The sequence below is a fragment of the Anabas testudineus genome, chromosome 5 (genome assembly GCF_900324465.2).
Source record: "Anabas testudineus chromosome 5, fAnaTes1.2, whole genome shotgun sequence".
NCBI lineage: Eukaryota > Metazoa > Chordata > Actinopteri > Anabantiformes > Anabantidae > Anabas > Anabas testudineus.
In genome coordinates this window covers 2,351,870-2,379,602 of record NC_046614.1, presented here as the reverse complement: position 1 = coordinate 2,379,602, position 27,733 = coordinate 2,351,870, and the positions used below count along the sequence as shown (strand labels likewise).

Here is a 27,733-nt window from a genome sequence, read left to right as displayed (position 1 = left end):
GGACAGAGGAGACACAGGACACAGGAGACACAGGACAGAGGAGACACAGGACACAGGAGACACAGGACACAGGAGACACAGGACACAGGAGACACAGGACACAGGAGACACAGGACACAGGAGACACAGGACACAGGAGACACAGGACAGAGGAGACACAGGACACAGGAGACACAGGACAGAGGAGACACAGGACACAGGAGACACAGGACACAGGAGACACAGGACACAGGAGACACAGGACACAGGAGACACAGGACAGAGGAGACACAGGACAGAGGAGCACGATTTACAGAGCGTCCTCTCTGGACTGAGACGGGACAGCCATGGGAGCTGCTCTGGGGGCATTTTCCCTCGGAAGCTGGGTAAGTTTTACTATTTGTGAGTCGAAACTCAGTTTTTCATTTTTATGTCACGAAGAGCAGTGAGCAACAGATAGTAACGTTACAGCCCAGTCCCGTTGCGCCAAACTCCACTCAAATATCTGCTATTTTAATTCCTACTCGTCTCCTCATTGACAGAGCACAGTCTTCACGAAGCGTTTGGTACGATTCAATTCCCGTTAAAGAATCGTTCTCTTGTCTTGTCATTCAGTCAGCAAGAACAACGAACAGCTGGTGCTTTAATCGAGCTTTTCCATGTTAACGCTTTTGGATAGATGTAGAAAATAACGTTTTAACTCGTACTAACTAATAGTGGTTACTTCGGCAGCTGTTTAAAATTATGTATCGGTAACTGCAGGTTACTTTTTCTAATGCTTCCTAATGCTTTTTTATTGCAGATGCCTAAGGGTATAGACTCAAATCTACAGTTTAATTGACTTGTCATATCTCTACAGGTACATTATTCCTGCTTTTCTAGTTCCCTAAAGACAAACTTTGTGACTATCAGGACTCGGTGTTACCTGGCTGCAGCTCACCTGCCACATGGTAAACATGTCAAATCTGCAGGGACAGTCAACAAAACCTGAATCCCACAGCACAATCCAAACAAAGGGTTAATCACGGTAACACTTAGTCATCTGCTTACACCTGATTAACTGGATTAAATCTGCTTGGTGCACGGGTCCACATTCAGAAATAACATTCATTATAACAGCATGTGTTTTTGTTATCTAAAACAGGAACAGAGGAGTGGGTAACTGAGAAGGGTGAGGATCCATTTGAAATAAATGCTTAGAACATCTCGTAAAAGGATAAAGGGTGTTGGACTTAAGGTGTTGAACAGGAATATTATGCTCAGTTATTTTTTCTGTTGTTCCCTAAAGACTTTTCATACACAGTATTAAAAATGCACCCCAAATTATCCAATAATAGAATAGAGATAAGACATATTGAATTTAAGGTAATTTTGAAATGGAAAATAAACAAATTCTCACCTTTCAAAACCTGTGAGCAAAACCAAATATTTTGAATTTTAATTGATCAATAAAAGTTCAAGATAATTTGAGAATTGTCATTGAACACATAATAATTGACGTTTTTTTTTTTTTTTTCCCTCGGTCTGTTATCCTAAGTAAAGGACTGTCAAAGCTACTGCAATGGACCAATTAAATGAAGACAACTCTGTCCTATTAAGCCCATTTCCTGGGTTTATTGTGGCTCAGACTAAATATGGTGGTGTGCTCTTATGTGGCACACATTACCACTCGCTAGTCTCTTGTTGTACTAAGCTGACCTTGTCTGACTGGCAGTGGAATTAACTTGTTGACAATCTTCTGGGCCTCCTTATCTCTTGACTCCACTCAGTTGTGCAAGTGAGAGAGAGACACACACACTAAAGCACAGGACAGTAGATAGTGCCTAATTGTAAATGAGCACACAAGCTGCCGAAGTAGGTCAATAACCTGTGGCTGTTTTTAGTTGGAATGAAAGTGAATGTACTTTTTACTAAAGGGTCATACCCTCAGATTTACACTGTACCTTTAGTTTTACAATTCAGATTTGTCTGTAGTTTAGGGATCTGTTCCAAAATCACAGTCAGCAGTGTCAGTTTATGTTTATGTCACTATAGTTTCAGATATCTTCTGGTGCAAGCAGCTGTGTCTTGTATTAATGCCTAGTTACTGTAAGTCTTATGTAAAGTACTTACAACGACCGTGTTGTTATAATATGGTTCTATATAAATTAAGTTTCTGTGAAAATAGTCCCCAATAAATGCGTTGCCTTCTGTCTGATTTAATTCATCATCGTCATCATCTCATTAAGCTCTCTTAATTTTTGAATAAACTGATGAGGGGTGGTGTTTTGTGTGTGCTCACTAGAAACTCCCCCCCCCATTCTTACTGGTTCCCTGTAAATGCATGTGGTTGACTATAAAGATAGTTTTGTGGTGCATTGCCATGGTACCTTAGCATATTACCGACAAGCCTGCTGTGACTCTTTTAAGCTTCTAAAACCTCTGCCAGTACTGTGGGGAGTGGTTTAAAACACCTAAAAATAGTTTATGCTGTATTAATTTCACACAGCTTTTAATAAGGCATAACATTATGTCCACTGTAATGTATAATCAGGCAATAAAGCTGTCCAAATGCCCCTACATATTAAAAACTGACTGTATCTATATTTATCGTATTTCTCAGATCCTGCACCAGACTCTAGATTGAAGATTTTTAATGCGAGATGGGGTTCATTTTAGGGATTTTGTACTTTTATTGGGAGCAATACATAGCTTTAATTTCAGCCTCTCCCAACAGCTGACTCAGACCAAAGTCAGTGGTTGTCATTTGCCTTTGCACATGACATTCAGATGTTGACTTAATAATGTCTTTTCTCCCATAGAGAAAAGTCAGAGAGAAAAGCCAGCACCAGCCTTGTGTGAATGAAAAGGTCTTTAATGCTCAGATATCACTCGCTGCTCATCACTGGCTGATAACACTGGTTTATTATAAAGCAAATAAAGGACACAACCTAATGACACAGCTAATTTGAGATCTGGTGCCAAAGTATATGATGTTGTTGTTTTATACAGTACCCCTTACATGTCTTTTCCCTTTAGATGAAATGTGTTTTTTTTTCTCTTTAGGTGCCGTGCCTGTGCAGCGGTGCAACATGTCTGATGTGCAGCTGTTGTCCAAACAGCAGGAATTCCACTGTGACCAGGATCATCTACGCCTTCATCTTACTGCTGTGGACCATCGTCGCTTGCATCATGCTATCGCCGGGTGTGGATGAGCAGCTCAAAAGGGTATGCATGTTTTCTACTCACAGTAACAAACACAGAATGGGCAATCCTATGTGCAATGAAAGACTTTGTATGAGCAATTACACACATATTAAAGTAGTTTCCTGTTCTCACTTTTCCAGCCAACATGAGATACATGACATACAATATAAACATTTCTTATCATAATATCTTAAAAAGAAATTCACATGACACAAGACATTTACTATGTCAGCAAAACTGATTCTAAATGATTTCAAACAACTGGATCTTTGGCATTTTTGTACTGAAATACTGTTTTTTTATTTCTGAATAAATGTGATTTTTTACAAGTCTTAAAACTAGATAAAGTAATAAGACAAAGAATTTCATTAATTCATTTAGTTATTGTGGAAAAAGTCCTAAATATTTGCAGCCATGTAGAGACTGGTTGTCACCATCAAAGCTTGATCTCGACAACACAGGGTTGTTGAAGTGTGTCATGATTTGAACAAAGGAGATTTCTGAAAACCTTACAAGCATAGTTTCTAATAATAATTATAAAAAGTTTGGACTTTACCAGTCGACTGTCAGGCAGATTGTGTACAAATGAAGAACATTCAACAACACTGTTGCCCTCCCCAGAAGTGGTTGACAACAAAGATGACAATGAGAGTGAGGTATGAAAACTAGGAGTAGTCCAGGAACCCCAGGAAGAACCCCAGAGTAATGTCTAGGAAACTAGAAGTCTTACTTGCAGTAGATGACATCAAACATTGGACAACAATGGTGTGCATGGCAAAGTTGCAGAGTTCCCTTAATCTAGTATCAGGAGATCTCTGATCATGTTTTAGCTCATATTTCTTTAGAAGGGGTTTACAAACTTACAAGTTGCACTATATGTTTAAACCTTCACACCGATAGATCATTTTAATAAATGAACATCAGCTGTTAAATCTGAACGAGTAAATGCACTGTTCATTAAAAGTAAAGGAACAGTGTGAATGCATATCAGACCTCAGTGGGAAGTTTGGGAGTTTTATAGTTTTCAGTTTCGTCAGATCTGATAAGTCAAAATTATTAACAAATATATAGTGTCTAAAAGATTAACATTGGGGGATTAAACAGTAATTAATTCCACTTTGGTACTTTTTCCACTAGCACTTTGAGGATTTTATGGTTGGTCATGAAAGATCATATTTCTTTAGGCACATTAAATTTATTAATGCTCTTGACTTATATGAAGATCAGATCACATTTTATAAAAAAAAAGTAATGCACTCACTTTAAAGTGAACAATACAGATTAGACTAGTTAAAGATTTATTGGAATGTTTTTCAGGAATTGTCATACCCACCTACGCTCAGCATCATGTCCTTATTTCTTGTTTATAGATGCTTTTTAACAATAAATGTGCATCCCTGTAATATCCTGTAGATCCCAGGCTTCTGTGAAGATGGGGCAGGCTCTTCTATCCCCGGTCTACAGGCTGATGCCAAATGTGACATGTTTGTGGGCTACAAGGCAGTTTACCGTGTCTGCTTTGGCATGAGTATGTGGTTCCTGGGATTTTCCATTCTTATGATCAATATCAAGAACAGCAGAGACCCCCGTGCGGCTGTGCACAATGGGTAAGGACTGCAGCAACACCAGCAACATACAATCATTTCATTTTACTTTCATGTAAATGAACACATTTGAAAACTTTGTTAATGTGGAACTTACAGAGACATACAGGGTATGGGTTGTATCTGTCCTCAGCTCACACAATTACTCCTTAAGGAAACAAAAAGAACTTTGGCCTTCTGTGTACTCTCCATCTCTGTCTCATTGCACCCTAACAGTAGGTGAGAGGTGTTCAGTTTTACAACATGTTGTTCAGGAGACGGCCTTTGTCCTGCACATTTGATGGCCTGATGTTCTTTATTGCAGGTTCAGCCTTTTTGTCCCACAGTCATCTCTCAAATTTATGATGTTAAAAAAAATGTTCCAACTAAGAGTTGACTTGTTAGCTTAGAACATACTAATTACCTGAAGTTTCCCACTTGCTCTGATCATCAATGACAAAACCTGAACTGAAAAAAAACAAACAATTTTAAACACGAGATATATATATATAATATAATACTGCTCTGAGCTGTATTTTGGGGAAAAATGTGGGGCAATCATTGTCTGATGTCTACACGCATGCCGGACGCTTAATAAAAGTGTCTGCAGACACATCTGCACACTATACTTAGTGCGCCCTATGCATACATGTGATTACTGTATATTAATGTGCAAAATTATTTGGGTGCACAAAGCAAGGGAGTCACTTGGATGCATTTTATTATTACTTGAAAAGAGCAGTGAGTGAGATCGGTGGATCACAAAATGCAGTTATGGGTGGAGCCCAGCTTCTTCGCACAGAGTGGATAGCATGCAGAGAACAGAAGGTTTGCATTTGTACATTATTACATTTAATGTGCTACTGTACATGTAATAAAAGCAGTTGATTAAAATATATATATATATATATATATATATATATATATATATATATCTCCATTTGTTGGCTTGCTTTTCTACAAGAGAAAACCCATTTTGCATATGATAAAATGAGTAGAAATAATCACAGATATTGCACAAAGGGCACAGACAATACAACAACTTGGAATGACTTTAAAATAAATGAACCTCTGGTGAATTGAGCAACATATACAGAAAGGGTCAGCAAAGGAAAACTACAGCAAGAAAAGAAGAAATACTATGGCCATTGTTTAATTTTATACATCTTTTACAAGGTAAAAAAATTGTATTGCCTGATTGAAACAGATTTGTTGTTTATTTGTTTTGTTTTGTTTTTCTTGCTCTTTATATTTTCAGATTTTGGTTCTTTAAGTTTGCAGCTTTGGTGGCAATTACAGTTGCTTCCTTTTACATTCCAGATGGACTCTTTACTTACTGTAAGAACTTTGTATCTATAAGTTTTGGTATCTCCAATAATGTAATCCAATATATATTTTGATAAAATATGATAGACTGATCTGTGTGCGTGTGTTGTTACAGCATGGTTTGTGGTGGGCTCCGGTGGAGCTTTCATTTTCATTCTGATACAGCTTGTGCTGCTAGTGGACTTTGCCCACACCTGGAACGAGTCATGGGTGGACAAGATGGAGAATGGCAACTCCAGGGGCTGGTATGCAGGTCAGTGTCTCAAGCTGGAGCTCAGTAAGCTGCTGAGTTATGTTATGTTCACACTTTAAATTGCTCATGTTTTTGAACAAGTTGCTGGTACAGATCCCCAGCTGTACCATAATGCACAACGCATTAAGACAAACAGCTGACATCTGATATAAGTGAAAAATGTGAATAAGAGGTTGACACCTAAAGATTCTATATGTTTCTTCTTTACAGTACATATTTTTTAATCTTTTAGAGCATTTCTGTGTCAGATAGTTAACGTTACTGCCTTCTGTTTATAGCTTTGCTGGGGGTGACGATCCTTAACTACATCCTGTCATTTACTGCTGTTGTGCTTTTCTTCATCTTCTACACCAAGCCTGACGGATGCTTCATCAACAAGTTCTTCATCAGCTTCAACATGTTGTTCTGCATCGTGGCCTCTGTTGTCTCTGTGCTGCCCAAAGTACAGGTACATTCAGTAAGGCATAAGCATTCCTTTAATGTGACGATGCAAAAGGATTTTTTTGAGCTACGGGAATGGACACAGTATTGTAAAGAATATACATTTGTAGAATAGACAGTAATGCTCAAACGTTTTTTTTTTAACCCTTTATAATTTCTACATAAATGTGTCCTGAAACGTGATCATATTTTCATGCCTTGTCCTTAAAACTAATCTAATTAAGTACAACAGAAAAATATTCATTGATCAAATTGATCAATGGCTCAAACAATGGACATTTCTGAGGACCTTAAAAGAAGAGCTGTTGATGCCTTACAAATAATCAGTACAAATTGAGAACATTTAACACCATTCTTACCCTCTGCAGGGGTGGACAGCAATGATTTCAAGAACAGGGTTCATGTAATAGTCTGGGAGTTTGCAAGGAACCCCAGGCTAACCTCTATGAAACTAAAGGCCTGATTTGCAGTTTGTACTTAACATCATATTCATGAGCCCATTAAGAGAACACTGAACAGCAAAAATAGTGAAGAACATTGCAGCCCATCTCTTGAGTTTGGCAATACAGGGGTATCTCCAAAACTGCAAATCAAAGGTATGCTAGACAGACACTAGGCAAGAATTAATTAATCAGCCAAGCTGACTTCTAATTACAGACAGAGAGGGAGATCATAACAGAGTAGGGGAAAAGTTGTACTTTTACCCAATTCTATTACAACAACCTTATCCCTTCTGTGAATCATTGTGGTAGCAGTACCATGAGCCTGCTTTGCTGCCTCTGGACCAGGACAGGTTGCCAGCATTGGTGGAGTTGTGAATTCTGAGTCAATTCAATTCAAGTCAATTCTACTGGAAAATGTTAAGGTATACATCTGAACTGAAATTTAACAGAAAGTGGTTTATGCAGCAAGACAGTGGCTCTTTTTACCTAATGAAATCATTGACATCCCAGATTATCCTGGCTTGAGTTGCTGGATAAGCATAAACTTTTACAAAGTAGGAGGATGATGACTAGGATGAAATATATACTGTTAATAACTTACACTTCTACACGTCTTCTTGCATATAAATTCCTGAATTTCACCAAACTCATTTTGTTGATATACACTGCTCCAAAGAGTTAAAGGAATGGGAATTGATCTGGTCAGTTAAGTAGCAAAGGGGGTTGGTAATCAGTTTCAGCTGCTTTGGTGTTAATGAAATTGACAACAGGTGAACTAGAGAAAGAAAGAAAAAAAGAAAGAATAATGAGACGATCCCCAAAACAGAAATGGTTTTACAGGTGGAGGCCAAATTTTCTCTCCTTATCTTTTCTGACAGTTTTTTCAGTTTTGCATTTGGCTAGGGTTGGTTTGCTGTGTCTCCCAGTACAATCTCAAGATAAGAGCACAGAGAAGATTCCAGGAGACAGGCTTTTACTGTAGGAGAGCTGGACAGGGTCGTACAAGGTCCTTAGCCCATCAAGAGGACCGGTATCTGCTCCTTTGTGCAAGGAGGAACAAGATGTAGGTTCACCCTGAACACGTGGCAGACATGAGAGGTCTGGAGAAGCTGTGAATAACGTTATGCTGCCTGTTACATTGTTTAGGATGACTGGTTTTGTGGTGGGTCAGTGATGGTCTGAGAAGCCGTATCACTGGACCTTTACCAGACCTTTACAGGCTAGACAACAACACCCTGACTGCTATTAGGTATCATGGTTTAAATCTTTGGAACCCCTGTCAGACCCTACGCTAATGCATTGGGTCTTGGGTTGTTCCTGGTGAAGACAAAGCCAGGCCTCATGTGGTGAGAGTATGGTGGCAGTTCCTGGAGGATGATGGAATTGATATAATTGACTGCCCGCTACGCTCGCCTGACCTAAATCCAATAGAACACCTCTGCGACATTAAGTGTCAGTCCATCCAGTGCTGCCAGGTTGCACCTCAGACTGTCCAGTGTCTCAGTGATGCCTTGGACCAGATCTGGGAGGAGATACCCTTGGGCATCATCTGTCATCTCATTAGGAGCGTGCGCCGACATTGTATGGCCCCCACGTGTATATACAGTGGGTACGGAAAGTATTCAGACCCCCTAAAATTTTTCACTCTTTGTTATATTGCAGCCATTTGCTAAAATGAAAAAAGTTCATTTTTTTCCTCATTAATGTACACACAGTACCCCATATTGACAGAAAAACACAGAATTTTTTTAATGTTTGCAGATTTATTAAAAAAGAAAAACTGAAATAGTAATGGTCATAAGTATTCAGACCCTTTGCTGTAACTGTTACGAACTGACTGACGGGACGAACGAGTAAGAACAAAAAAGATATATTTATTAACAAAAAGGGCAGGGGACACAGGAAACTACACAAACCAACAAAGTATCAAATTAAAGAGACCCAAAAACGCTGTAACAACATACAAACAAAACCATAACCCAACATACAAAGTAACAACTGAAACTACACACTAATGTGGACCAAACTAACAGACAAAGCAGAAGGACAAAGTAACAAACCAAAATCACTGCAGGAGGCAGGATAGACGGAAACAAACGTACCAAAACTAACAGGACAAAGTAACAACAAAAAATACACTGCAAAAGGCAGGCCAAACAATTCAAACTAACAAACAAAACAGAGGTTCCTGATGGACAAACGAACGAACAAACTGACCAGAATTGTGGAGCATGAATGAAATCAGGGTGACAAACCAGCAATGAGCAGAGAACTGAGGGGTGCTTTTAAAACAAAGGGATGCACAGGTGAAATGAGTCAATAATTAGTCCAGACTGGAGAGTGGGGGGAAGAGGAAGTCCATATATGGTGTGAGACAGGAGGGTGAGACCAGAACAAAACAAAACCAAAGCTGCAGACAGGGGCAGAGGGAGGAACTGTAACAGAACCCCCCCGGCAAGGGGCGGATCCCAGACGGCCCCAAGCAAACCAGGACGGGCGGGGGGAGGGAGGCCCGGAGGAGGGCCCGAAACACCAGACCGGGCGGGCGGAGGGAGGCCCGGTGGAGGGACCGGGCGCTGCAGACCAGGAGTGCCTCCGGCGGACGGCCAGGAGGCGGCAAACGGACCAGTAGTGCCTCCGGCGGACGGCCAGGAGGCGGCAGACGGACCAGGAGTGCCTCCGGCGGACGGCCAGGAGGCGGCAGACGGACCAGGAGTGCCTCCGGCGGACGGCCAGGAGGCGGCGAACAGGACTGGAGAGGCGACGAACCAGAAGACAGAGCCTCGGGCGGACGGCCGGGAGGCGACGAACCAGAAGACAGAGCCTCGGGCGGACGGCCGGGAGGCGACGAACCAGAAGACAGAGCCTCGGGCGGACGGCCGGGAGGCGACGAACCAGAAGACAGAGCCTCGGGCGGACGGCCGGGAGGCGACGAACCAGAAGACAGAGCCTCGGGCGGACGGCCGGGAGGCGACGAACCAGAAGACAGAGCCTCGGGCGGACGGCCGGGAGGCGACGAACCAGAAGACCCTTGAGCCGGCTGGAGAACCGGGGACCGGAAAGCCAGCCGGAAAGCAGGCCGAGGACCCCCAGGCCGGGGGCCAGCACACGACCCACGAGGCAGGAGACCCCTAGGCGGACTGCCGGATGGCGAGCAGTGAGCCGGGGAACAGCAAGACGGCTGAGGACTCCCGGGTGGACTGCCCGGCGGCGACGAACAAGGCTGGGGAGCCCCGGGCGGACTGCCCGGCGGCGACGAACTTTGAGCCAGCTGGAGCTGAGGGGCCAGGACAGGAGCACAGTTCTCAGGGGCCCCCCAAGGAGACAGGAGCAGGGTGGTGGTGTCCTCATTGTCATCCCACCACATCTCCTGGGGTGACAAACAAAGTTCAAAGTTAAGAGACGGCGGCGACGGCCTCTGCGTCGACCCGTCTGAAGACTGAAGAGACGGCGGCGACGGCGACCTCTGCGTCGACCCGCCTGGGAACCTGGCGGCTGCAGGGACCGGAGCAGCAGCTGACACCAGAGCAGCAGTGACTGCAGCAATCAAGGTGGCTGCAACTGCGGCGACAGCTGAAGGACCAGGAACAGAAGCCAGATCCGTGACAGGAACAGGAGCCAGATCCGTGACAGGAACAGGAGCCGGATCCGTGACAGGAACAGGAGCCGGATCCGTGACAGGAACAGGAGCCGGATCCGTGACAGGAACAGGAACCGGATCCGTGACAGGAACAGGAGCCGGATCCGTGACAGGAACAGGAGCCGGATCCGTGACAGCAACAGGAGCCGGATCCGTGACAGGAACAGGAGCCGGATCCGTGACAGGAACAGGAGCCGGATCCGTGACAGGAACAGGAGCCGGATCCGTGACAGGAACAGGAGCCGGATCCGTGACAGGAACAGGAGCCGAGACCAAAGCAGCCTGGGCTGCAGGACCAACAAAAGCGGCATCGGCTGCTGGACTAACAAAAGCGGCATCGGCTGCTGGACTAACCAAAGCGGCATCGGCTGCTGGACTAACCAAAGCGGCATCGGCTGCTGGACTAACCAAAGCGGCATCGGCTGCTGGACTAACCAAAGCGGCATCGGCTGCTGGACTAACAAAAGCGGCATCGGCTGCTGGACTAACAAAAGCGGCATCGGCTGCTGGACTAACAAGAGCAGCGGGAGCTGCGGGACTAACAAGAGCAGCAGTAGCTGCAGAATCAACTAAAGCAGCATCGGGGGCTGCGGGACCAACAAGAGCAGCAGTAGCTGCAGAACCAACTAAAGCAGCATGGGCTGCGGGACTAACAAAAGCAGCAGGGGCTGCGGGACTAACAAAAGCAGCAGGGGCTGCGGGACTAACAAAAGCAGCAGGGGCTGCGGGACTAACAAAAGCAGCAGGGGCTGCGGGACTAACAAAAGCAGTAGCTGCGGGACTAACAAAAGCAGCTTCGGCTGCAGAACCAACAAAAGCAGCTTCGGCTGCAGAACCAACAAAAGCAGCTTCGGCTGCAGAACTAACAAAAGCAGCATTAGCTGCCGGACAAACAAGCGCTGGGGACCGGGGAGTACTGGAGGAGGAGGAGAGCAAACAGTGCTGGCTAGGCAGGGCAGTCAAACGAAACCCCTGCTTGAAGGAATTCAGAGCAGACATCACAGTGTCTTTAAGACACTGGAACTCTGGATACGTCATCATGTATCCCTTCTTCACAAAGGTTCCGATTGCTGCCCTGTACAGCGCCTCGAAACACTCGGGGTCCACACCCGAGTGTAGCCAACCGACCACATGCTCTGCACTGCAATACAGGTCCAAATACTCCTCCTCCAGAATATCCGCCAGGCCCCCATAGCGCACAAAACTGGGGCAAGACGGAAGGGAGAAGCAACCAGTGGTGGAACGTGGTGGTTCCATGGTTGCAATAGTGGCTGGTTTGTTCTGTTACGAACTGACTGACGGGACGAACGAGTAAGAACAAAAAAGATATATTTATTAACAAAAAGGGCAGGGGACACAGGAAACTACACAAACCAACAAAGTATCAAATTAAAGAGACCCAAAAACGCTGTAACAACATACAAACAAAACCATAACCCAACGTACAAAGTAACAACTGAAACTACACACTAATGTGGACCAAACTAACAGACAAAGCAGAAGGACAAAGTAACAAACCAAAATCACTGCAGGAGGCAGGATAGACGGAAACAAACGTACCAAAACTAACAGGACAAAGTAACAACAAAAAATACACTGCAAAAGGCAGGCCAAACAATTCAAACTAACAAACAAAACAGAGGTTCCTGATGGACAAACGAACGAACAAACTGACCAGAATTGTGGAGCATGAATGAAATCAGGGTGACAAACCAGCAATGAGCAGAGAACTGAGGGGTGCTTTTAAAACAAAGGGATGCACAGGTGAAATGAGTCAATAATTAGTCCAGACTGGAGAGTGGGGGGAAGAGGAAGTCCATATATGGTGTGAGACAGGAGGGTGAGACCAGAACAAAACAAAACCAAAGCTGCAGACAGGGGCAGAGGGAGGAACTGTAACAGTAACACTCATATATTTAACTCAGGTGCTGTTTATTTCTTCTGATCATCCTCGAGATGGTTCTAACCTTCATTTGAGTCCAGCTGTGTTTGATTAGAATCATGAGGTCAAAGGAACTGCCTGAAGAGCTTAGAGACTGCATTGTGGCAAGGCACAGATCTGGGCAAGGTTACAAAAAAAGTTCTGCTGCACTTAAGGTTCCTAAGAGCACAGTAGCCTCCATAATCCTTAAATGGAAGACGTTTGGGACGACCAGAACCCTTCCTAGAGCTGGCCGTCTGGCCAAACTGAGCTATCGGGGGGAAAAGAGCCTTGGTGAGAGAGGTAAAGAAGAACCCAAAGATCACTGTGGCTGAGCTCCAGAGATGCTCAGGACCTCAGACTGGGCTGAAGGTTCACCTTCCAACAAGACAATGACCCTAAGCACACAGCTAAAATAACAAAGGAGTGGCTTCACAAAAACTCCGTGATTGTTCTTGAATGGCCCAGCCAGAGCCCTGACTTAAACCCAATTGAGCATCTCTGGAGAGACCTGAAAATGGCTGTCCATCAGTGTTTACCATCCAACCTGACAGAACTGGAGAGGATCTGCAAGGAGGAATGGCAGAGGATCCCCAAATCCAGGTGTGAAAAACTTGTTGCATCTTTCCCAAAAAGACTGTTTTAGATCAAAAGGGTGCTTCTACTAAATACTGAGCAAAAAGGTCTGAATACTTAAGACCATGTGCTATTTCAGTTTTTCTTTTTTAATAAATCTGCAAAAGTTTCAAACATTCTGTGTTGTTCTGTCAATACGGGGTACTGTGTGTACATTAATGAGGAAATAAATGAACTTTTTTTATTTTAGCAAATGGCTGAAATATAACAGAGTGAAAATTTTAAGGGGGTCTGAATACTTTCCGTACCCACTGTATGCATGCTTGACAAAGTACTGAGTACCATTTTGAGTTGCTGGAATTAAATTTTAGTAAAATAGACTAACCTGCTGAATTATTTTTCCACTTTGATTTTCAGAGTGACTTTGAATTCAGTCCTCTGTAGGTTGATCATTTTAATTTACATTAAGCGATATGGCATCCTAACACATCACCCAGTCCATATACCCTGAAAAGGTAGTTTCCAAGCAATTATATCACCACCTGCGCAGCAGTAACATGTATGAAGATTTCCAGTCAGAAGTTAGAGTACATCATAGTACAGAAACAGCACTGGTAAAGGTCACTAATGATCTTCTATTAGCATCAGACTGGACTACTCTCTATTCTCGTCTTGTTAGATCTTAGTGCTGCATTCAACACTATAGATCACAACATTTTATTACACAGACTGGAACATGTCATTGGAATCAAAGGAACATCACTAGAGTGGTTTAAATCTAATCTATCAGATAGATTTCAGTGTGTACATGTTAATGATGAGTCTTCCATACACAGCAAAGGTAGCTACAGATTTCCAGAGGGATCTGTGCTTGGACCGATTCTTTTCACTTTATATATGTCCCCCTTAGGCAATATTATTAGGAAACACTCTATAAATTTCCATTGTTATGCAGATGATACCCAGCTATACTTATCTATGAAATCAGAAGAAAATAATCAATTAGTCAAACTTCAAGCATGTTTAAAAGACATAAAGACCTGGATGTCCTCCAATTTCCTTCTCCTAAATCCAGACAAGACAGAAGTTATTTTGTTTTGGCCTAAAAATCTTAGAGACACTATGTCTAATCACATTCTCACCCTTGATGACTTAGTATTGGCCTCAAGTAATACTGTAAGAAATCATAAAAGAAATCTCTAGAACTGCCTTTTTCAACCTGAGGAATATTTGTAAAATTAGGAGCATCCTGTGCCAAAGTGATGCTGAAAAACTAGTCCATGCATTTGTTACTTCCAGACTGGACTATTGTAATTCCTTATTAATAGGATCTCCCAATAACTCATTAAAGAGCCTCCAGTTAATCCAAAATGCTGCAGCCAGAGTTCTGACTGGAATTAGCAAGAGAGATCATATTTCTCCTACGTTAGCTTCTCTCCATTGACTCCCTGTAAAATCCAGAATTTACACTTACATTTAGTCATTTAGCAGACGCTTTTATCCAAAGCGACTTACAAGTGAGGAACAAGGCAAGCAAACAAAATCTAAGTCAAGGAGAAACAACATCAAAGCAAAGTGGTATCAAAAAAGTGTTTCTGTTTCAAGAGATGTGAGAACAAAAGAGTAGAAAAGTTTTGTTTTGTTTTGTTTTTAAGTGCAAAGGAAGATGCAGAAGAGTTCTGTTTTCAGCAGTTTTTTAAAGATTGCAAGTGAGGTGGCTGAGCGTGCAGAGTTTGGCAGCTCATTCCACCATCGTGGGATCACTGAGCTGAACAGTTTACCCTGGTGTCGGAAGCAAAGGTCCAGAAGATTATAATGTCTAACTATTTACTGGGATATATTTTCAACCCAATGGTCTTCCACTGACCATTGCATGTAATCAGTACAATTATTTATATATATATATATATATACAATATAATAAAGACTGTCAAATCAAATTAATTCAGTACAATTCAAAAACCTTTTGACAAATGTATTTTTATGTAACATCAAATTGAGCATGTGGCTCCAGATCCTGGTGGACTGGTTATACTGGGCTCTGAGACTAGCAACTTTCTGTGATCGCACTTCAGATTTTAGTGGGTATATGTGTTCAAAACCTTTGTGTTTTGTCTCATAATGCTGTTTGACATTGGTACTTTTAATAAGAGCCACAGCTTCTGAACATATCAGACACTGGTTTAGTGCTCCCAGTAGGTAATATGAACAGAAAGGAGTCTGTTCATTCTGGATTAAAAACTCTATTTTCACTGTCCACTTTTCTCTTCCTATTTCAGTCTCACCGTCACTTTCTCCTCTCTGTCATCTGTCTCTCTCTCCTCTCTGTCTCTCTGTTATCACCATCCTTCTTTATTAATTCCTTTCCAACCTCGAACTTTCTCTTATCTACTGTTGAGTCTCTAAATTTACCGCCTGTGATCCACAGAATCGACTGGCTAAGTGAACCCACGTGGGATGGCTTAACTCGCATTCAATTGGCCAATGTGTTCTCCCGTCAACTAAATAACTACCGTAAAGATAGCAATAGCTGCATCGGTTAAGTTTAAGGTTTCCCGCTAGATTTGGAATCAAAATGTTTGGTTTGGTCTGTAGCTCCGGGTCCGTATGGGACACCTTCTGGGTCCAGATCCGGGCCGCAGTCCGCCTGTTAGTGACCCCTGCTCTAAAGTGAGTTTTACCTCTCCACTATTGCCTAAAGCTTGCTCAAATGGGATTGTTGGGTTTTCTATATAATTTTTGTATAATTATACTCTGTAAGGTCTTAAACCTTACACTGTAAAGTGCCTTGAGATAACTTCTGTTGTGAATTGGCTCTATACAAATAAAACCAAATTGAATTGAATTGAAAATCAGTATAAATATCTTTGATGTGTTTTCAAAGTGTTACTTTAATTTTTTGAGCAGTGTATATGAACACATTTGTTATCACAAGCCATTTGTTTGTTTGACATTTTAGTGGATTTACTCAACTTAATTGTTTCCAAAAATTAAGGAATAAACCTTATCAAGGTTTTCAGCATTATCTCGTGGTCTTTATGAGTGATTGCAGTTTACTTCCAAAATATTTCAATACTTCCTTTTGAGAACATTTAAAAACTTATTTTATCTGTGTGTCCCTAGAACTCTCAGCCACGTTCAGGTCTTCTCCAGTCCTCCATCATCACTCTGTACACCATGTTTTTGACCTGGTCTGCCATGACAAATGAGCCTGGTAAGACTGTTTGCAGGTTGCTTATAACATTTCTATATTTATATTATTATAATGATAACACAAAAAAACAGTGTCTAATAAACAGCAAATAACTGTTTTGGGTTTTTGGTTGTTTGTTTGTTTGCTTGTTTGTTTGTTTGTGATTTTTGTTTTCTCCACTTAGACAAAGAATGTAATCCCAGCTTGCTGAGTATCTTCCAGCAGATCACCGCCCCTACATATGTTCCTCTGGAGATGGAGAACCAAACAGCTGTGGAGATACTAGGCACAGGTGAACCTGTCCTCACATCCCCGTACCTGGAGTGGTGGGATGCCCAGAGCATTGTAGGGCTTGTCATATTTGTCCTGTGTATCCTCTACTCAAGGTAGGATTATTGTCCCTGGGTAACATATGAAACAACCCTGTGGTCAGTACTTTTTGAGACGTCTCTACATAAGGTTTAGAAATATACACCTGAAATATGTTGTCATTTTACTGTGGGCAGACTTGGCATGGAAATCAGTCTCACCTTAATGTCCATGATCTGTTCTACAGCAGATTCAGTTGCTACCCAGTTGAAAAGTGTATGTTTTTTTTATACTGTAAATTGTCATGGATTGAGCTTTAGGGCCATTGTAAAAACACTGTAATGTTCTTTATTTCTCCCTATTGTGCCCACAGTATTCGTTCATCCAGCACCAGCCAGGTAAGCAAGCTGACCATGGCCTCCAACGACAAGGTCATCATGGAAGAGGGCAGTAGCAGCCCCGACCTATCAGAGGAGTTGACGGGACCCAGGCGAGTGATGGACAACGAGCGGGACATGGTACATTATAGCTACTCCTGTTTCCACTGCATGTTCTTTCTGGCCTCACTCTACATCATGATGACCCTCACCAACTGGTACAGGTGACTATACCTACCCTCTGAGCACACAACCTACATTTCCATCTTTATCCTCCCTGCCTTGCATGTGACACACAGACACAACCTTATTTAAACTGGAGGGGGATAAGGTGCATTTGTTGTAGACTCGTTTCAACAGTAGAATAACCTACATTTAGTAGTGAGTATTTGTGGCAGCAGGACGTGGGGACTGACTACTCAGCCTCACCCCTACTATTTAAAAGTCTGCTTAAAACAGAGCTCTTATGCAACTTTCTCTGCATTTAAATCTTAAAAATCTTTAAAAAAAATCTTGCACTTGAACAGTGTGAAACTGAAATATTTGTTCCTATGGCACTTTACTTTTCTCCTTGCCTTAAATATTTTATTTTCCTTGTATCTTACTTGTAAGTCGCTTTGGATAAAACCATTTGCCAAATGACTAAATGTAAATGTAAACTATGTACAATCATTATCCCTGCTAGTCCAACAAGAACACAGGAAGAAGCCCATCTGGATTAGGTAATGTAACTTACTGCATAGGGATCTACTGTTTACAGGTCGTTTGCAAATCATGTATGACATTTATTTTATTTATTTTTATTTTGTCTTTGTCTCAGACGTGCCCAGTGTGAATTAAAAAACAGGGTGCACTAGCCCTAGTTTGTGTCCCTCCTCTTCTATTAGAAACATTGAATCTGAATCAGATAAGCATAATTACCCAGAAATGTTTGAGAAATCTAAAGAGGAACTTAAGTCATCAAAGATTCTACCCAACAGATTCTTCGCTGTTGGATGAAAGCTAAGAGAAAATGTAAAAATGTTTTCACCCAGTTGCAAGTTAAAAGTTATTTTAAATTGTCTGTTTTAGACATTTGTCACAATTTGCAGTGACTCATATGTTCTTTTATTTTTGCACTTAAATTTACTCAAGCACTGTATAATTTTGTTCTGGAGTATAAATGTCTTAATTATGAATGTCTTAATCATAATTTCCAACTTTGAAAGTTTGTTAAACAAATCTGGTCTAGACTTTTCAATAGTGTTTAAAATACATTCTTTCTTAGTGGACTACTTACTCTCTTAACAAGGCTGAAGTAAAAAGGAATGGCCAGGTAAAGATTCATAGTAAATAACCTGGTTCCAAAGCTATAGCTCTGTATAAGGCTCATCACATTTTGTGCCACCGTACTTTGTTGTACATTACAGATGTTTTTTCACCTTTACTCATGACAAGATAAATGATGATGATTAAAAAGATCTTCTGTTGTGTTTCCTGGCAGCCCTGATACAGACTACACCATAACCAGCAAGTGGCCAGCGGTGTGGGTGAAGATCTCCTCCAGCTGGGTGTGTTTGGCCCTGTACATCTGGACCCTGGTGGCCCCCATGATCTTCACCAACCGAGACTTCAGCTGATCAGACTTTACCACTTTATCCAATACAAACCTTTTCCTCTTTTTAACATAAGTTCCCATTATATTGTCTGCATGATAATATCAAACATAGTAACATTTGATACTTGTCACTTATTATGTGGAATTATTTTTATGTGGAAGCATTGGGTCTGGTCCAGAGGGGCCATACGAGCTGCTTTGGGTATCTACTGTGATTTTATACAAGTTAGTAGCAGCTACTCATTAATTAGACATCTACAACAATCAAATACTTTGTATTGAAGCACTTAACACGCCATGAAGAAAAGCACTAAGTTTTTTATTTGTTCATTTCTGCTGTAACTCAACAAGTCCTTTTCAGATTCATTCAAATACTGTCTTAATTTTTTTTCAATGCATATTCTCAGCCTTACAACCATCCTAATTATAGCATCGAGGTTTGGTTTGTGAACTGCATGCAGTAATGAGATGATATAGTCTGCTGCAAGCTCTTCCAATGCCTTACTGTTTGTGATATTTGTATGTATATGTATATATAGTGAAATATTAATATCAGATTAGTATTAAGTAGATCAGTGTAGTAAACCTGCTGACATGTTTTTTAAAATATGACTCAAAGTCAACTTTTAAGTTCCTGCCAAATATTTATGGATCAATATGTTTTATTTTTTTATTCTGTGCATCAATGTACATGTATGAATGACGCCTATGTGGAATAGATTTGATGATTACCTATAAATAGGGAATTGTTTCTTGTTAGTCTTAATTTAATGGTTAGTTATTGGTTAAACAAACAGGATTTATATGAAACACCACCACTGATCACGGCCAAAGTGACCGACTGTAAGTTGCAGGAGGGGATGAATGCTGCAGCAGTTTGTCTTTCACTGTTCAGATTGATTTATAGTTAGTTTACTGTATATGTGCTTTTTACAAAAACAAATAAATGTGTTTGTCCATTATATTTACCATAATACTGTGTTTCAAGAGTGAAACAGTCAAGTAATCACGGTTGGGAATTAAAATCAATCGTTATCACGTGATACAGATGAAAGGAACAATAAACTGAACGCAACTTTTCAATCACAAAAATCATCATTGTCATTGTCTGTTCTGAAAATTAAGAAATTATATTTGGTTTTGATGCTTTTGTATGTGTGTTACACAGCAAACGAGTACAGGAAGGTTTATAGTTATGTTTTGTCATGATTTAATTAATGCATGCATAAAAATTATTATATCTAATTTTTTCCTAAAAGCAAGTTGCCTTGAAACTAAAGCTTGATGTTCCAGTCTTCAAATCGGTTTTTATTCTTCTCTAAAAGGAAAACTCTCTAGGTTCAGATTGACATTGTACATTGTGTTAATAGTGACGTTTTTTTTCTCAGCTGCTATGGAATAAACATTGAATGAAATTGTAACGCAGCACTTTATAAAATAAAACACATAAAGTACAGTACTTATTCTGTACTAGGGTAAAACACATTCCACCGCTGGTGATCTGTGTTTCTGTGAAGCCAACAGATGTGAAGTGGAAAAGTACTTGCACCTGATAATGTTTTATTTATTTATTTACTTCATTTTCAAGAAAAGGAAACTGTAAGTCAGCTAAAAATGCAACACAACTGCACTGTAAGGTCAGGCAAAATACTATAGTTACTTGTGCTTAAAAAAAAAAAGTATTACTATATATGTATAAACTATATCTAATGTGTCAGTTTATTCCAAATGAAAGGAGTTCTGTCAGGAGTGTTCAGCCAAGATAGCATGAGTGTAGAGTGTGACAATATGATTAGCTGTTTCACAGTTTTCTCTTAACAAGTTCTCAATGTGACCGACAAAATTCTATTTTCAAACTATATGTGCAGTGAATTTGTGAAGTGATTTATTCATGTATTATATGCATCCACTAACAAAAGTGACAGAGCTCGCATCTTTCTTCCTATTAGCTGTCACACCTGAGGTTCTGTAGCGCGTCTTGGGAAGCAGAACAGTGAGAGGCTATTAGACGTCATAACTATTGTTACTATATAACATGAAGATCGTGCCACTAGCACACTCATGGGTTATATCGGAGAGTGGGATTTATGCATTTATGTTTGAGGATGATGGTTCCCATCACCATTTGTTAGGTGGAGGTGTGGTAGTGTGAAGGATCGCTCCTCAGGCTCCTTCTGAGCACTGTGAACCACTCTGCACCTGAACTTGGAGCCCTGGTCATCTGTGTTGGGAGTGAATTTGAGAAAACTGAACATGGAATAGAGGCCATTGATGTTCAGGCTGGGGGGAGTGTTGAAGACACCGGCATGAACAATTTCTCCATCTTTAGTCCAAGTCACTGACACGTCCTCAGGACAGAAGTCTTTGATGCACAGGTGCAGTGTACACTCTTCATTCACCCTCAGTGGTTCCCAATCGATGAACATGACATTAGGAGGAGTTCCTGTTTCAACAGACATGGGATCAGTGCACGTGCTGATACCTGTTACTAAATACAACATTCCCACAGGAATACATTCTGAGATTTGTAGTTGTTTGTACAAAAGCTCACAACCAACAAATCATCTATTCTTTTAGGAGCATGTGCACACGCAGAATAAAAGTGTTCTCTTTGTGTGTGTGTGGATGCATGCCTTGTAGCAGACTTATGATTTCCTACAAGCACTTATTTTGCCTGCTTTGTGTTTCTCTTGTTTAACTTTTACCTGCGCTGCTACTGCAGATGAAAATTAAACAGTTGAAACACTGACATCAAATTGATGTTAATTAATGTGTGTTGTCTCTGATAACTTTGGTGTTACTACCTTGAGTGTTGATGTGGTACAGGACGTCTTTGTAGCCTAGATCAGGAAAGCTGGAGTGATAAATGCGGCAGGTGTAGACGGCCTTCTCGTCCTCTCTGGCCATGACCAGCTGGATCTTACTCCACACACTGTAGAGGTGGTTTGGGCCAGAGAATGGTCCAAAGTGTGTGACAGTGTGGACCTGCTCCCCATCATTCCTGGACCACTCCAGGTAGATGTTTTGGGGATAGAAGTTTTCCACACGACAGCAGAGAACCAACAACCTCTCCACCTTGGGGATCTGAGGGATGCTGGAGATCTGGAGGAAAGACGGCTCCACTGATGGTGGTGAGAGGAGAGGGCGGAGATATCATACTTTTCACTCCACTACAATTGTCTTGCATAAGACTCCAAATATCTTCAACTTCAAGTAATTGGTCTTACTGAGTTGTTTCTTGAGTACTCCTTCAACCTATTTAAAACTCTTTTAATATCAGTCAACAGTTTTATGAATTTTCTACAACAGGAAACGTTTTTTTTTTATTATTAAAAAAGTAGCAGTGTTTTCTAAACTGTATACTTCCACAGGAATTTTGTAGAATCAACTTAAATATTTTCATGAATGCCACATAAATATCTAGGTTCATCCTAAGATTAATATTTTCTTTCAATTGTCACAACTTGACAACCAGCTTCTTAATTCTTCCAATGTTCAAGAATCTAAAATATTGACTGATGTTGAAAACTTTCTATTTTTAGTACAAAACTAGCTTATTAGCATCAACTACATTATGTTTCTAATCTAATGAATGTAACCCAGATTTTTAGCTTTACCACAACATTGTAGTTGGTGGTCACGATAATTCTTGGTTCTAAACCAGCAAAGACTTGGTGCCACTTTTGAACCAGTTTTTCTGGTCCAGCTTTCTGGCTTTTAAAATGTGAATTTTAGCACTGGTTCTGAACCAGCACTGGAACTGGCTTGGTGATGTTGTCTTTGTACTGAATTTGGTTCAAAATGGCTCCAACAGAAATGTGAAGGGAAAAGAAATCTGCTAAGTTTGATTGAAGACTACTTACTTGATTTGTCTGCTGTATCCAATTAAGGTTGTATTTGAATTCAGCCTGTCGGGTTTAGTTTGACTTTGTATAAAAACGTAAATGGCTTAAAGCCGGGGGTTACTAATGAAGTTAGTCAACTGATTCTGGTCGAGATGTTCACCAAACGTGACATGAACACAATATGTTACTGTTTCTCACCTTTCACCCTGACCGTGGTCTCTCTGCTGATGCTCTGACCTCTGCATATCACCACACACTGGTATTTAGCCAGGTCTTCAGTCACAGTCAGACACACAGTCAGGACAGATGTGTGGTGTTTCCCATCTGACTGGAGAGACGCCTCTTCGCTCAGATCCTCACTGACCAAGAGAGAAACTGATTCTGACTGTGCAGCGAACTCTGCACTGCTCGTTAGTTTAAACCATTTAACTGTGATCTCTCGCTCGCGGGCTCCTTGGATGGTACATTTGAGGTCAGTTGGCACCTCAGCGAAAATGATGCTGGTTTGGCTGATTTGGGAAACACTAGGTGGCGCTGTGGAAGGAAATGGGAGGTAAGTGATAGTTTCACAGCAAAGTAATGAGAGAGAAGGTGGGTCAACAAGGTTGCCCAGTTGGAAATGTATCAGGGACACTGTAGGTATGTGAGACACATCAGAACCACCTAACTGTGAGTTTTCAAACACTTTTTGGAGTCACTTTCTGACTATTCCACTAATGATGCCAGTTACTCAACTGCTGGACCCATTTAATCCTTTAAAACATGTAACAACATAGAGCTAACATTACTCTACTGCCATGTCAAAGAATGCAGTCTCTCTATAGCCATATCTCATTGTTCCCAGACAGTCCTCTTTGTTCCTGTTCTCTTTCAGGGTCACAACCTCCCACGTATGCAGGAGTATAATAAATGTTTGTTACACACTCGCTATCTTGTGCTTCACTTTGCAGACCACTCTGACTGTTGGCCTTTCTTTGCAAGGAAATAAAGTACAGAAAACAAATCTGACATTGTGGTTTTGTCTCAGCTCTCACCAGAGTCAACTTTTAGTATCAAATTTTTCCATTACAGTGTTCATCTTTGCAACATCACCAAGGTGATCAGGGAAGAGACTGTAGGAGACGTGGCTACATGTAAATATACATCACACTCCTCCTAAAATACATCTACCGTCACGCACAGCTACGATTACTACAGGGGAAAGAAAAAGTATGTGAACCCTTTGGAATGTTCTGCATTAATGTGACACAAAAATGTGTTCTGATCTTCATCCAAGTCAAGAGTATTAACAAATATAATGTGCCTAAATAAAAACATAAAAACATTCTGATATTTAAATATTTATTGAGAACAACCATAAAATATAGTGCTAGTGGAAAAACTATGTGAACCTTTGCAATTAATTACTAGTTGACCAAACAGTACAAACATATTCAACAGTCCACAAAACATTTTGCCAATACTGCTGTGGAGTGTCAATAGGCTCTTCAAGCTTCAGGCATGCAGTAATGTTCATTTTAGTAGCAGCTCCCTTCGTGGTGTCCTGCTGTAGACCCCCTGCTTGTTCAATGTTTTATCTACTGTGGCCACCCACTTCTTGGTAGAGTATCCACAGTCTCAAAGTGTCTCCATTTGTAGATTATTTGCCTAACTGTAGACTGGGGAATTTCTAAAGTCTTTGACATCACTTTGTAACCCTTTCCAGCTTTATTTAAATTAACAATTCTTGATTAGACATACTCTGAAGACTCTGAAGGTATTCTTCTTGTGCAGAGCAAACTCAAAAAGTTTGAATGTTTTTTGTCAGTCAGTTCCAGTCCGCACCCTCAAAATCATTTTCTTCCAGGTATGCTAATTCCTGACTCCAATCGAACCTTTGGAGGTCATTATTAAGTGTTTACGCAAATTTTCCACTAGCACTATGAAGTTTTTATGGTTGTTCTCAATAAAGACAAGAGTAAACTAAACCACAACACTGAAAGAACCTTGTGGTTGCTTTGGCAGACAGGGGTCAGCGTGGGCGCTCTGATCCATATGCAGCAGCCGTGTTCAAAGTCAATCACGGTTATTATTTTGTGGCTGATCAGTGTACAGGTAGGTGTCATATCACACTGTTCATTTTTTCACTTAACACATAACCTATCGAAGACAAGTGCAGCTTCACTGTAGCTTCACAATCTCATAAGGCTTTTCAACCAGTTCAGTCCTTGCCCTTTAACTAGTTCCACCCAGATACCACAGAACCAAGCACCCTAAAGCAAACTAACACATGACTGACTGACTGTGGAACCAAGGGGCAGTTCGCGTGTTATAATTGTACTGAGGGGTCTTTATGCCTCTTCTGAAATTCAGCATATGTCCTTATTGAAACTAAACATCTAGTTACTTCAGATGACAAAGCAGCACACTTCTTCTCTATCATGCTTTGTCTTCCCTTGTAGTTTATTGGCAGCTGGCAAAAAGCTTTTAGGAACATTACTGACAACTTCTAGACTGGAGAGGGCTCCATTATGTCTTTGGATTTCACAAGTTTAGTATGCTCCCACCAATGCCGCCGGTGTTGTTACAGTTCCTATTTGTATGTCTTTCATACAGTGGTTTCGAACCAAACTATTTTTGGTTAAAATGCTCAGAAAGTGCTTCACAAATGAGAACCAAACAATTTCTTTGTTGTTTACTAACCCCCTTAAACAAATGACAGATTTTTTTTATTGAAACTCTCCAAATACAAAAACGTACATTTTGGAATGTACCTTTGCAGAAATACCTGTAGAGGAGCAGAGCACTTCCAATAACAGAGGTCACCGTCAGCAAACTGACGGTGCTGGTAACAGCCACCAGTGTGACAGCGCTGTACAGGAACTGTGATGGAGCTGTAGGTAAAAGGAATTTGTAAGAGCTATATAACAAACAGTATAGAGTAAATATAGGAATTGTATGGACACTGATTTGAATTCAGAGGTTGGAAAATAAGAAAAAGTGAAATCCCACCCTGAACAGTCAGTGTAACAGATCTGTTGTACGGCTGCTTGTAGCTCCGATGCTCCACCTGGCACATGATTTGAATCTTTCCATCTTTCACTGCAGAAGAGTGCAGTGTGATGCCACTGCGGGTGGAGAAGGTGCCATTGTGATTGTGGACGGCCATTTCAGTGCAGACGCGGGAGAATCGACTTACACCTGCAAGGACCATGTTAGAACCATTTTGGATGAGCCACGTCACAGCCAGTTTCTCTGGGTAGAAGCCTGTGATGTCACACTGCAGGGTCCTCTCTTCCCCTTCTGTCACTGTTGCCTTTTCTGGGAGTGACACCAAAGGCTGAGCTGGAGGAACAGGACAAACACAGAGTCTTTCTGGGTGTTACAGTACATGACACAGTTTAAAAACTGCTGCTGTGCTGCTTGTTGCTGTCCTGACCACAGGTTGATCAATCATGCCATCAGATGTCAATGTCAAAAGACCTGTGGTGACATCAATGATTGGTTTGTGTCTACAAATATAAACATTTAGAAGTTTAGAAGTTTTGATCATGGCAGTTTTCATAGAGCTGATACAATGCCACTTAGCCATGCCACTTGAGCAGATCCTGCACCCCCAACTGCATCCACAGTTCCTTGGACTTCTGATTCTGTTTTTTTTTTTTGTCTCTGGATAATTATAATAACTATAAATTATGTAGTTATGTAGTTCCATATTTTCCCAGCAGAACCCTCTGTTCTCAGACTGCAGGTTTACTTCTAAATGTAGAATGGGAGGCAGAGCCTTTAGCTATCAAGCTCTTCTCCTGTGGAACCAGCTCCCAGTTCAGGTTTTGGAGGCAGACACCCTCTCTACATTTAAGACTAGACTTAAAACTTTCCTTTTTTATAAAGCTTATAGTTAGAGATGGATCAGGTGACTCTGAACCAGCTCTTAGTTCTGCTGCTAAAGGTTAGTCTGCTGGGGGACCTCTACTGATAAACTGAGCTCCTCTCCTCTCTGCTCTCTTCTTTCAAATGCTGCCATTGCATGTCATTAACTTTGTGTTTTTCTCTCCCCTTGTTGTGCTTCATCCTCTTGGTCTACACTATTGCGTAATCCTCGCTTAAGTGGGGTTGTTAGGTTTCTATATAATCCTGTGTACACTTATATTTTGTAAGGTGTTAAACCACTGTACAGTGCCTTGATATGGTATCTGTTGTGATTTAGTGCTAAACAAATAAAATTAAACGTTTGTAACCACCACATATTTAGTAATTAAATGTACAGTGTCAAGAAAAAGTATGTGAACCCTCTGGAATGATGACGTCCCTAAAAGCTAATTGGAGTCAGGTATTCACATATCTGGAACTAAAATATTTTAAGTTTGCTCCACCCAAGAAGGATATGTCTAGTGAGCAATGCCTCACCAAAAGGAGCTCTCAGAGGAGCTATGATCAGACTCAAGTAGAAACAAAAAGAGGAATACCCAGCACTTCCACTGAAGTAGTCTCTGTGTAAACCACAGGCGTGATGATCCTACAGGTGTACATCCCTTCATCTGCCAAAGTCACATTACGTAGCTGCAGAGATGCATTGCTTTGAAGCAACCCCAGTTCATCCACCACTAAGCTGTCTTTGTTTTTGTGAGCTTTTCCATCCTCAAAAGTGTAAACAATGCTCTTCTTTGCATGTTTATCCACCACGTTCCACTCGACAGTAAGAGCACTCCACTCCAACACTTTGGACTGACTGTCAAACAGGCACCTGAGAGTCATGTCCATGCCCACTAACACACTGTGGTCCCATGTGGTGTCGGCTGAGGAAACTGGAGTGCATGAGAGAGAAGAAAAGTTTGCATAAAACAAGACAATGATTCGTTAAAAGACAGAGTTTGCTGAGTTAGCTGCACTTACCTCTACAGTTCAAAACAATAACTATAATCTTTAGCATAGATATCATCTTCTGTCAGCGCTCCATTGGGATTCAGACGTCACGTTGTCAGCACACAGTGAACGGATTCTGAAAGCAAACTTTGACACACAATTGTGTGCACACAGTTCAGACTGCCTTCACCGATGAACACGTGCTGATTGTGTAGAGTA

At 41.3% G+C, this 27,733-nt stretch overlaps 2 protein-coding genes and 1 gene segment (V, D, J or C); 1 reads left to right on the top strand and 2 right to left on the bottom strand.

The window, feature by feature from the left end:
- The first annotated feature begins 230 nt into the window (after positions 1–230).
- Positions 231–19,889, top strand: si:ch73-267c23.10 (serine incorporator 3). The gene is made up of 10 exons (XM_026344672.1): positions 231–365; positions 3,025–3,186; positions 4,579–4,772; positions 6,007–6,086; positions 6,190–6,327; positions 6,606–6,775; positions 16,472–16,562; positions 16,726–16,927; positions 17,224–17,451; positions 18,711–19,889. The coding sequence occupies exons 1-10, from the start codon at positions 327–329 to the stop codon at positions 18,844–18,846; spliced, it is 1,440 nt and encodes a 479-aa protein (XP_026200457.1). The 5' UTR covers positions 231–326; the 3' UTR covers positions 18,847–19,889.
- An 803-nt stretch (positions 19,890–20,692) lies between these two features.
- On the bottom strand, positions 20,693–23,136 carry LOC113151779. The segment is given in 4 exon segments: positions 20,693–21,267; positions 21,629–21,946; positions 22,868–23,028; positions 23,117–23,136. Coding segments are annotated over 4 exon segments (849 nt in total).
- LOC113151763 (natural cytotoxicity triggering receptor 3 ligand 1-like) lies at positions 23,122–27,459 on the bottom strand. Its single transcript, XM_026344686.1, has 4 exons — positions 27,118–27,459; positions 25,661–25,993; positions 25,437–25,542; positions 23,122–23,203 (listed from the first exon to the last, which is right to left on the bottom strand). The coding sequence occupies exons 1-4, from the start codon at positions 27,410–27,412 to the stop codon at positions 23,194–23,196; spliced, it is 744 nt and encodes a 247-aa protein (XP_026200471.1). The 5' UTR covers positions 27,413–27,459; the 3' UTR covers positions 23,122–23,193.
- Between the last annotated feature and the right edge of the window lie 274 nt (positions 27,460–27,733).

Coding starts and splice junctions, on each gene's coding strand:
- si:ch73-267c23.10 (XM_026344672.1), top strand. CDS start 327: ATGGGAGCTGCTCTGGGGGCATTTTCCCTCGGAAGCTGG. Junction 366..3,024: donor CATTTTCCCTCGGAAGCTGG/GTAAGTTTTACT, acceptor TTTTCTCTTTAG/GTGCCGTGCCTGTGCAGCGG. Junction 6,087..6,189: donor AGATGGACTCTTTACTTACT/GTAAGAACTTTG, acceptor GTGTTGTTACAG/CATGGTTTGTGGTGGGCTCC.
- LOC113151763 (XM_026344686.1), bottom strand. CDS start 27,412: ATGGACATGACTCTCAGGTGCCTGTTTGACAGTCAGTCCAAAGTGTTG. Junction 25,994..27,117: donor TACTTCAGTGGAAGTGCTGG/GTATTCCTCTTT, acceptor CTGTTCCTCCAG/CTCAGCCTTTGGTGTCACTC. Junction 25,543..25,660: donor TGTTACACTGACTGTTCAGG/GTGGGATTTCAC, acceptor TTTTACCTACAG/CTCCATCACAGTTCCTGTAC.